Raw genomic sequence first — 11509 nt, forward strand, 5'->3', positions numbered from 1 at the left:
AGCCAAGTTTGCCTGTGTATAAAACTAGGAAAAATTTTACAGATTGCAATGCCCTTAGGTGGCAATCAAACACATTTAGTATAATTGTGCCACATCCTACATAATCTAGAAATACTAAATACTAAAGTTGGGAATAATGGACTTTATAGGCACGTATAAAAGTTATATAAAATTTTAATAGTTAAAATTAGATATTACTTTTATACGTGCCTATAAAGTCCATTATTCCCAACTTTAGTATTTTTGGGGCAGATCCACAAAGCGAGTACACCGCCGTATCTACTGATACGCCGGCGTACTTTCAAATTTCCCGCGTCGTATCTTTGTTTTGAATCCTCAAAACAAGATATGACGGCATCTGGGTTAGATCCGACAGGTGTACGTCTTCGTACGCCTTCGGATCTAAGATGCAATTCTTCGGCGTCCGCTGGGTGGCGTTCCCCTCGTTTTCCGTGTCAAGTATGCAAATTAGCTATTTCCGACGATCCACGAACGTACGAGCGGCCGTCGCATTCTTTTACGTCGTCTCTAGTCGGCTTTTTTCGGCGTATAGTTAAACCTGCTATTTGGTGGCGTACTCAATGTTAAGTATGGGCGTCGTCCCCGCGTATCATTTAAAAAAAAATATTTGGTTTGCGTAAGTCGTCCGTGAATCGGGCTGGACGTAATTTACGTCCACGTCAAAACAATGACGTCCTTGCCAGACCTTCCCCATAGTATTGTTCCCTGAGGTCAGACCTTCCCCATAGTAATATTGCCTAAGACCAGGCATTCCCCATAGTAATATTCCCTAAGGTCAGATGTTTCCCATAGTATTGTTCCCTGAGGCCAGACATTCCCCATAGTAATGTTCCCTGAGGCCAGACATTGCCCATAGTAATATTCCCTGAGACCAGACCTTACCCATAGTAATAGTGCCTAAGACCAGGCATTCCCCATAGTAATATTCCCTAAGGTCAGATGTTTCCCATAGTATTGTTCCCTGAGGCCAGACATTCCCCATAGTAATGTTCCCTGAGGCCAGACATTGCCCATAGTAATATTCCCTGAGGCCAGACCTTCCCCATAGTAATAGTGCCTAAGACCAGGCATTCCCCATAGTAATATTCCCTAAGGTCAGATGTTTCCCATAGTATTGTTCCCTGAGGCCAGACATTCCCCATAGTAATGTTCCCTGAGGCCAGACCTTCCCCATAGTAATATTGCCTAAGACCAGGCATTCCCCATAGTAATATTCCATGAGATCAGATGTTCCCCATAGTAATGTTCCCTGAGGCTAGACCTTCCCTGTGGTAATATTCCCTGAGGCCAGACATTCCCCATAGTAATAATCCCTGAGGCCAGATGTTCCCCATAGAATGTCAAGGTTATGGAAAATCAGAGTGGTCGTCCGAACAAGATTCAACTTTCAATTGGGTCAATCAAATAAAAATAGTAGCTCTGGTGAGGCTGCTCTCACCCAAAAACAGTGTAACCCCTTGGGAAGGGGATCCAGAGTTGAAGATCCATGGGTATAAAGTCTAATGAGAGCACCAAGCAAACAGTTTAGGAGTCCAAGGTCTTTTATTATTGACAGCAATTCAAAACAAGAAAACTTCCAATGCAATCCTGGTGTTCATTGATCCCCTTATCCCCCCACTTCTTATAAGTAGTTTGGAGGACTCCAATTTAGCATGGCTTTTGCTGACTTACCAATCATGGATATCTTTTCACATAGCAAATAAATGAATCCTGGTTTGCATTTCTGAGACCTCCAAACTATATACCATCCAAGCCCTGAAGAAGCAGGGGCCCCTGAAACGCGGTGACTGTTTTATGTTTTCTTGTCTTGATGAAATAAGACCTTGGATTCTGAGACTGCTATCATTAGACTTCATACATGTGAACCTAAGCCATCCAGTCAGATGTACTAAAAAGTACATTTTGGTGACCTGTAAAATCAAATGTAAAACAAAACGTGACAAAGTGTGGTCACCAGTCACCACAAAACCATTGTCTTTCTGCGATTATACAAAAATACAATATTTATAAAGGTGGCTATAAGCAGGGGTGGTCCATCCATTAGGGGTGCCCGGGCGCCGACTCCTCTCTCCAGGCCACCCCCTATATGCAATGGATAGATTTATGCATAGTGTGAATCTATCCATGCCCACCACGGCCACCCCCTATTCATGCGTCCGGCCCCTTTCAGGCGCATGAAATACAGCAGCCAGGTTTTTTAAAGCACCCGATTAGAGCCATACGCTTTAATAGGCTTCAAAATAGGGTGGTCTTGGGTTGCTGAGAGTGTGACCGGAGTCCACCCAGGTGTGTTACAACAGTGAATGAAAATTCGCTGTTGAAACACTGATCCTCAATCTGGCAAATCAGAAACGGATATGAGACCCGTTTTCCGGCTATAAAGAGAAGACTCCCGATTGCCCGCTAAGGAGGGAGGAAATGCAAGCCACCACCGTCGCCATGATGACCCGTGGAGAGCAGGAGACCGGAAGGCTGCTGCCGCTGAGCAAGGGAGGCCACCGGTGATGGGAAAAGTGCTACTGACCGCACCCCCCCCCCCCCCCCAAAAAGAATTCCCCTATAAGAGTCCACTGCCTTGAACCTGCCATAGATGGTTTGAATCTCTGCCAGTTCAGCAGGGACCAGCCAAGATTCAAACCATCTATGGGCAGGCTGATTGTACCCAAATAGATTGACTTGAGTACAACCAGTCGGATTTTTACATATGATTATTGCCAGTGGCTATAGCATGTAGAAATAACCACTGTGTTCTCCTAGCAGGGATAGCTCCCTGCGCAACTTGCCCTTTCCCCCCCAGGAGAACCCAATAGCTCCACAGGAGGGATTCCCCCATCAGCATTGTCTGCAGGGCCGGCCTTTGCGGTGTGCGGGTTGTGCGACCGCACGGGGCGCCATGGACAATACGGGCGCCGTGCGGCCGTCACATCTCACAGTCACTTTACTGAAATAATGTGTTGAATGGGGCAGGAGCAGTGTCACTGCTCAGCACAGGCACGGCGCTGCGGAGGGGGAGGGGGAGGGGGGGGGGGGCGCGTCGCGCCCGCTGACACTCACGCACTGGTCCCCTTGACCCTCCCTCCTCCTCTCCATGTCTCAGGTGGTACTGGCCTGGGTAGCGCGGCGCCATTGCGTAAAGCGTACATCCGTGATGCATGCCGCGGCGCTCAGCTTTAAATTCTAATGGCGCCAGGAGCAGCAGAGCACGGAGTCTGACCAACTGAAGCCGGGGCCGGGACCTGCCTGACAGACTGGCACCGTAACTCTGAAGAAAAGTAACGGTAAGGAAGCCAGTCACCTCCCTCTTATTTAGCAGGCTGACAGCCTGTTCTCACACACACATTTGTTGCTAAGCTGCTTCAGTTACTATTGCTAAGTAAAGTCTGTTAACAAATGCAAAACAATAACACATACAATTTTTTGAAAACTGTTCGTGACCGCTAGCAAAATAAATATAATATATTAATACTGTCAATATAATAGAATTGACAATTGTAAAATTTTACAGAAATTATACAACTATATTTGCCACAGTTAGAGATCTTAGAGATTTTCTGCAATTCATTTTTTTCAGTCGCACTACTGCTCAACTAAAAGTGCCCTACCCATCCTTAGATTATTATGGCTTTGCAACAAATGACATGGAATGTTAGTTGATACATGGGGAGCAAACACTAATTACAACTGACATTTATTCAGTGATTATCAGTGGTTATAGCAAGTTTGAGAATTAGCACTATAGCAGAACACTAGTAATGGGTGAATCTGCCTGGGTTTGATCCTGAGATTTATTTTTTATTTCTTACAACAAAAAACAAGTTATACACATAAATGACATTGCTAGAAGTTTTTGTTTTTATCCTGAGAAATAAAAGGAGTATGTATATAGGCCATTGAATTATTGTATGCTCTAAATTATCAATTATGCTTGGGTTTTCTAATAAGAAATAAAGAATAAAGTACATGCCTGGGTGCAAGGCCAAGTTACCCTCACTGTCCCTCTTAAAATAAAGACACTACAAACTGATGTTTTGCCATATACTACTCCCTGCTCACAGGGAGGGTATTATGATCCATAAAAGTGTACCAACCACTAGCCTAGTCCTAGCGTGAGTGGGTACGCCCATTAACTGTTCTAGTGCTCTTACTGGCTACAAAAGCTACTCCGCATCAGGAGCCCCACTATCTGCACTTTGATAAACTCCACTCCTTGACAAATCTTCATTAGGTAATAGTATTGTAATAGGATTATAAATATCCATCTTTTTACTGTTCCAGCAGTACCCTTAATAAGCCTGGTACACACTACAGTTTTTTTTTTCCGTGCAACCCAGTAGGTTGCACAAAAAAAGGCAGACAGCTCTGGTCAGGAGCCATTGTACTAACCAGGCAAGGTTAGTCCAGTGATCTCCCCTGCTGAGCTATTGTGTTCTGACAGGGGGACCCTCCCCTTCCCCGCCAGAACACTCCGATCAGCACTCTCTGCCATTGGCTGAGAGCGCTGATCGGGAGTTGGTCGGCTGCTGGTTTTCTGTTGGAAATTCCTGACATACACACAGGCAGAATTTCGGCCGGTATTTTTTGTACCAACAAACGTCTCCCATTCCCTCCTCCCCCCTCACCTGTACACCAGATGTGAGCCTGTAAAAAAACATAAAAAAATGTATATGTTATAGAAAAACATCTTTTGTTAGAGAAAAAAACCCTGAAAAAAATAAAACGCAGAGGTGATCAAATACCACCGTGCAGTTGTCATCTTAAGTTAAGCAGCGCACATAGCAAAACATGGCCTATCATGAAGGGGGGGTGTAAATCTTCCAGAGGTCCAATTTTTTGCTCAGAGTTTATTTATACCTCAGGCAGTCTCTAATTGGCCTGTACTGGTACCATGTACCCCCGGCTATGTCTGCACCTCTGTCATATGGAAAACTCCTACAGAGGATCACTTCATGTTTGTGACACCCCAGGTTTATTGCCTGAAGTATAAATAAACTCTGGGCAAAACATTTTCACGGATTAACCATGTGACCTCTGGAAGATTTACCCCCCCTTCATGACAGGCCATTTTTTGCGACTTGCAACTTAAGCTGACAACTGCGCGGTCATGCGACGCTGTACACAAATAAAATTTGTATATATTTTTTTCTCTGTGGTATTTGATCACCTCTGCGTTATTTTATTTTTTGGTGTCAATAGGAGTAATGGTTGTCCCATAATCTGTGTTTTCAGGAGAAATTGTGTCCCATCATTGGTGTCATTGAGAGAAATTGTTGGATATATTTATGGAATTTTTTATTTTTTTCTAGTAATGGCGGAGATCAGTGACTTGTAGCAGGGCTGCGATATTGTGACTGACAATCTGACACTTTGTGGGAACCAGTGACACTAATACAGTGATCACTGTACTAATGACATTGGCTGGCAAGGGGTTAATCATCTAGGGCAGGGGTCTCCAAGCTTATTAAACGAAGGGCCAGTTTACTGTCCTTCAGACTTTAGGGGGCCAGATTGTGGCCACTGGAAATAGAAAAATGTTCCGGTATCAGCAGGAGTAAACAATGCCACATTTTTTGGTGTCAGTGAGAGGAGGAATTGTGCCTCTTTGCTGGTGTCATTAGGAGGAATTGTGCCCCATTGTTGGTGTCATTAGGAGCAATTGTGCCCCATTGTTGGTGTCATTAGGAGCAATTGTGCCCCATTTTTTGTGTCAGAAGATGAAATATTGCCCCAAGGGCCAGATAAAAGCAAGTAAAGGGCCACATCTGGCCCATGGGCCGCAGTTTGGAGACCCCTGATCTAGGGCAATTAAAGGCTTAACCGTGTTATTTGAGCGTTATTGAGGCGTTATTCAAGCAAAGCCTCATCTGCAATCCCAATGTGCTGGTAAAGCGCCGCTAAGACCCTAAAGTTTTAGGGCGTTTTTGCAGTGCTTCGGTGTGAAAGGGTAAGGCGTTTTTACAGCGCTTTCAGTTCATTTCAATGGAGAGGGGCGTTTTTGGAGGGTTTTTTTCAGTGCCCAAAAGCTGCTCCAAAGATGCTGCTTGTAGGACTTGTGAAAAGAGTGTCCATTGAGACGCATGGATTGTTTGCACATGCACTTAAATTGTCTGTTTATTAAAACAAATTATTTGTTACAAATATTTTTTTCCTCTTTGTGTATGTTTAGGTGACCAGGGGGCGAGGGGGTGAAGATGGGGGGGGGGGGGGGGCGCCACAAGATTAGCTCGCACAGGGCGCCAGAACACCTAAGGCCGGCCCTGATTGTCTGTGTTAATGGGGAAATCAATCAATTTTCTTTCCTACAACCCCGTGGTTATAGGAAAGAGAATGGAATTATCTATGGCTGGCTTTGGAGACCGCAACATGTGGATGTCCCTAATCAGCGCATCAAACTTTCACAGTGCTTCCTTGGGACTGCAGTGGTTATCAGAGTGCCTAGTTGCCAAGGAAACAAAAATCCCGAAATTAGCATCCACAGCAGGAGAGTTGTTTCCTGGCGATCTCCTCCAGGGAAGCCGCAGAAAGGCCAAGGAGGCACAGCTAGAAAGAACTTGTAACAAGGCAGGAGCAAACTATAAATAGCATCCCCCTGTATGACCTGTATAGTATAGGTAGCTTTTATAGATACACCCCGGTGACTACCTACACACTACTATCCAAAATCCATTATAAGAGAACAACATGCAGATATACAGTATCTCACAAAAGTGAGTACACCCCTCATATTTTTGTAAATATGTCATTGTATCTTTTCATGTGACAACACTGATTGACACGGCTACAATGGAATCTGTCCTGTTAAACCGCTGTATGGTCTTGGCCACCATGCTGCAGCTCGGTTTCAGGGTCTTGGCAATCTTCTTATAGCCTAGGCCAGTGATGGTGAACCTTGGCACACCAGATGTTTTGGAACTACATTTCCCATGATGCTCATGCACTCTGCCGTGTAGCTGAGCATCATGGGAAATGTAGTTCCAAAACATCTGGAGTGCCAAGGTTCGCCATCACTGGCCTAGGCCATCTTTATGTAGAGCAACAATTCTTTTTTTCAGATCCTTAGAGAGTTCTTTGCCATGAGGAGCCATGTTGCTGTCCATTCACGAGTCGAATTTCGAAAAGATCTTTCTTTCGAAAATCTTATCTAAGAATTTTCGTTTGTATTTCGCACCTTTAGTGGGCTGCAGCAACAGCCGATTTTCAGGCGGCCATCGAATTTTAATAACCCAACATGTTGGATATTTTTTGAAAAAAAAATAACGATTTTCTAATCAATGATGGGAGAATCATGCAAGAAATGTAATTGAAAAAGAAAGGTCCCTGGAAAGAAAGAAGATTCCCAAACACGAAAATTCTTTTTTGTAGGAACATGAGGTTAAATTGAAGATTTGGTCGGTTGAATTTCGAAATCAATGGTGGCATCATCAGATCACAAATACGCACACATTTTCTGATTTTCAAAAGAAAGATCTTTCTAAATTCGACCCGTGTATGGCCAGCATGAGAGAGTGAGAGCGATAACACCAAATTTAACACACCTGCTCTCCATTCACACCTGAGACCTTGTAACACTAACGAGTCACATGACACCAGGGAGGGAAAATGGCTAATTGGGACAAATTTGGACATTTTCACTTTGGGGTGTACTCACTTTTGTTGCCAGCAATTTAAACATTAAAGTGTGTTGAGTTATTTTGAGGTTACAGCAAATTTACACCGTTATACAAGCTGTACACTCACTACGTGACACTTTGTTCCACTGTAATTTCTTCAGTGTTGTCACATGAAAAGATTAAGCTTTGGCAATAAAACCTGGAAGCTGGTTGGTTTCTATGCAGCAGTAAAGTGTTTCTCAACTCCAGTCCTCAAGGCGCCCCAACAGGTCATGGTTTCAGGATTTCCATTATTTTACACAGGTGATTTGATCAGTTTCACTGCCTTAAGCCCCATACACACAATCCGAAAATATACACACAATCCGAAAATTCGTACGAAAAATGCCGCTTTCGAATCGATCGTACGACAATCGGACCGTTAGTACAGAGCTTTCGAGAGCCGATCGGACAGTTCATCTGATATTATTCTATCGGACATGCACAGATTTTTTTTTCGTACGATGCCAGATCGTGCGATTTTCTTTTAATCAGTACAGCTGTCGTTCGAAAATGCAATACAAATGCATTACAACACATGGCATCACTTCCAAATTTCACATCCGATTATCTCATCGTGTGTACGGGGCATTAGTAATTACCAACCGTTTCATCTGAGGGAAATCCTGAAAACATGACCTGTTGGGGCGCCTTGAGGTCTGGAGTTGAGAAACACTGCAGCAGTGAGACTGATTTTGCACTCTCCAGCTTTAGTAAATAAACCCCACTGTATGTTACTATGGATCAGTGAGCATAATAAAGGGTAGTAATAAGGTACTTACCTACTCTTGCTGTTCACAGTAACTTCTATCTCACTACCATCCTTATCTGACGTGGTACCCAAAGCGTGCAGCCTCAAGCCTTGGCGCCTTGGGGACGTGCTGGGAGTGGAAGAGTTGGAAACAATGCTGTCCTCATCGCTGGACGGAGTGATCTCAATAGACGGCAGTTGTAGATATTCCAGATTCCCGGTGTCGTCCGTGGCTTCGGCGCACTCTCGGTTCCTCGCAGTCTTCGAACGTCTCATCTTAAAGCGCCGCCGCCGATGGCTGGGAGTGTTGCTGCTGCTCGTGGCGGAGGTACTGTCCGACAGATTTGGGATCTGCAGCTCCGGGATCTGAAGCATCTCATTTAAATCGCCAGCCAACATTATCAAAACTCGGAGGGAAACCAGAGCCAGCGCCGAGGAGCCAATCAGCCAAGTTTCCGGGTTCAACTACTACGAGAGAGTGACAGGAAACCTCTTGCCACAGCTGTTAGCCTCCTCTGATCGCAAAACGTCTCCTTCGGAACTGTCCTCAGTCGTGTTTTCATGTAGCTCTGCGTTCTAATCGCCCTCTGGAGAGATCCTGCAGGGGGGGGGGGAGAGAAAAGAGAAATGAAACGGTTTTTAGCACCCAATGCTGTCAAGCAGACAAGAGAAGAACGGCGACATACATACAGCATTTTAAGGACACAGAAGTGGTGACAGAAATAAGAAAGGGGGGGGGGGAGGGGGGTTTATGTTGATCAGAAAGCAAAGGCAAAAGCGGCAGCAGCTGCTGGTGTAACCCAAGCTCTCATATATATCTAGAGACCTGACACAGGAAAACTGTGCACACAACAGATCTAACTTAGATAGGTAGTAACTTTACACACCTGCTATTGGAGGGAGACACAGAATACACTGGAAGCAGGCAGCAACATACAAAAGTACAAATAAATCACTGAGATCCAGATAAGATACAGAGAGAGAGAGAGAGAGAGAGAGAGAGGAGAGATGAAGGAGGACTGACAGCAAAATCCAGCATAGATCTTCTTAGTCTGCACCTGACTGGTGCTAGCACCTCAGCGTCAAATATCATCACTTCACATGGGGGATCGGATACAATGTAGCCAAGCAGAATGTAACAAGGCCTCCCCCTAGTGAGAGATTATATTGTCTGCAGTTATTATATATGCTGGCGGACTCAGCGATAGCACAGACTGTTTAATAATAAGAACAGAAGACTTCGGCCCGGATTCACAGACATCGGCGCATATTTATGCTGTCGTATCGTATCTCTTTTACGTTACGCCGGTGCAGCGAACAGAGGCAAGCACTGGATTCACAAAGCACTTGCTCCCACTCGCTGTTAAAGATACACTGGGTTTCCTCGGCGTAAGCCAGCGTAGGTGGAAGCGGGCGTGAGCCATGCTAATGAGGCGTGACCCCATGTAAATGATGGACTGAGCGTCATAAAGATACGAATAACGTATGGCGCATGCGCCGTCCTGTGGACGCATCCCAGTGCGCATGCTCAGAATCACGTCGGAACTACTCCCTAAGATACGACGGATCACTGCCTATGACGTGAACGTAACCTACGCCTAGCCATATTCACGTACTACCTTAACGGCGTAAAATACGACGGCTGTGTTCCCTGGTCCATACCTTTGCATGAGTTGCGCCTCCTATATGGGGAATAACTTTACGCCGGACGTACGACCTACGCAAACCGCATATATTATGCGCCGGGCGCAAGTACGTTCATGAATCGGCGTGTCTCCCTCATTTGCATATGTGCATAGAAAATCAATGGGAGCGGCAAATGCGCCCAGCGTAAATCTGCGCCCACGATACGACGGCGTAGGCAAGTTACGTCGGTCGTAGGAAGCCTATTTTAGGCGTATCTCAGATTGTGGGCACGGCGCACAGATACGACGGCGCATAGATAGACTTACCCGGCGTATCTCGAGATACGTCGGCGTAAGTGCTTTGTGAATCTGGGCCTTCATGAGCAAACCCAGATCACCATCTTTTATCGCTACAGAAAAGAAAAATATTACATACATGGTCAGGATACTGGGATTTACTAAAACCGGTGCAGCTGTGCATAGTAACCAATCAGCTTCCAGATTTTATTGTCAAAGCTTATGGCCTGTACACGCGTTCCGAAGATCGTACGAAAAATAGTGCTTTCGAAGCGATCGTACGATCATCTGCTTGCTAGAACACAGCTTTCGATAGCCGATCAGGACAGTTCAACCGATATTATCCGATCAGACAAGCGCAAACATTTTCCTGGTATGATACCACATCGTACGATTTTCGTTTAGTCAGTAGAGTTGTCATCCGAAAATACAACACAAATACATTACAACACGTGACATGACTTCCATCTTTTTTTTTCTGTCGTAGGAGAGTTTGTGACTTTAGGACCCTATTCAATTTTTACTTGTAAGCGAAAAAAGTCAGACGATCTGTCGTCCGGTTTTCAGATTGTGTGTACGGGGCATAAACGAAAATCGTACGATTTGGTATCGTACAAGGAACATTTTCACGCTTGTCCGATCGGATAATAATCGGATGAACTGTCATGATCGGCTATCAAAAGCTCTGATCAGGTTATAGTACGATCGCTTTGAAAGCGGTATTTTTAATACGAGTTTCGGATCGTGTGTATGGGCCATTAGACCCCTTTCACACTGGGGCCGTGTTCGTGGTAAAGCGCTGCTTGTTTTCGCAAAGCTTTGCCATTGTTTAAGTGGCCCCTTACCTGCTAGCGGGGCTTTTTTAACTCCAAAAAAGGAGTTTAAAACTCCCGTGTTGCGGCTCTTCAGAAACGCGGAAACGCTGCCTATTCATTCCATTTTGGGAGTGCTAAATACAGCGCTCCCAACCCGCCCCAAAAATGCTGCTTGCAGGACTTTTTTTTTTTTTTTACAGAATTTCAGGTCTTTTTTCTTTTATACTACAAAAAAATAAAAAACCCAACGGTGAATAAATACCACCAAAAGAAAGCTCTATTTGTGTAAAAAAAAAGGACAAAAATGTCATATGAATACAGTGTTGCATGACTGAGTAATTGTCATTCAAAATT

At 44.7% G+C, this 11509-nt stretch overlaps 1 protein-coding gene across 2 annotated transcripts in view; it reads right to left on the bottom strand.

The window, feature by feature from the left end:
• The window catches only part of GRAMD1B (GRAM domain containing 1B), a 309236-nt gene extending 300214 nt beyond the window's left edge, over positions 1–9022 (bottom strand). For both annotated transcript variants that reach the window (XM_040326384.1, XM_040326383.1), the window contains exon 1: positions 8450–9022. In XM_040326384.1, coding sequence (XP_040182318.1) covers positions 8450–8817 — 368 coding nt within the window. In that variant the 5' untranslated portion in view covers positions 8818–9022. The remainder of the gene's footprint in view (positions 1–8449) is intronic.
• Positions 9023–11509: the final 2487 nt, after the last annotated feature.

The sequence above is a fragment of the Rana temporaria genome, chromosome 10, assembly GCF_905171775.1.
Source record: "Rana temporaria chromosome 10, aRanTem1.1, whole genome shotgun sequence".
Taxonomy (NCBI): domain Eukaryota; kingdom Metazoa; phylum Chordata; class Amphibia; order Anura; family Ranidae; genus Rana; species Rana temporaria.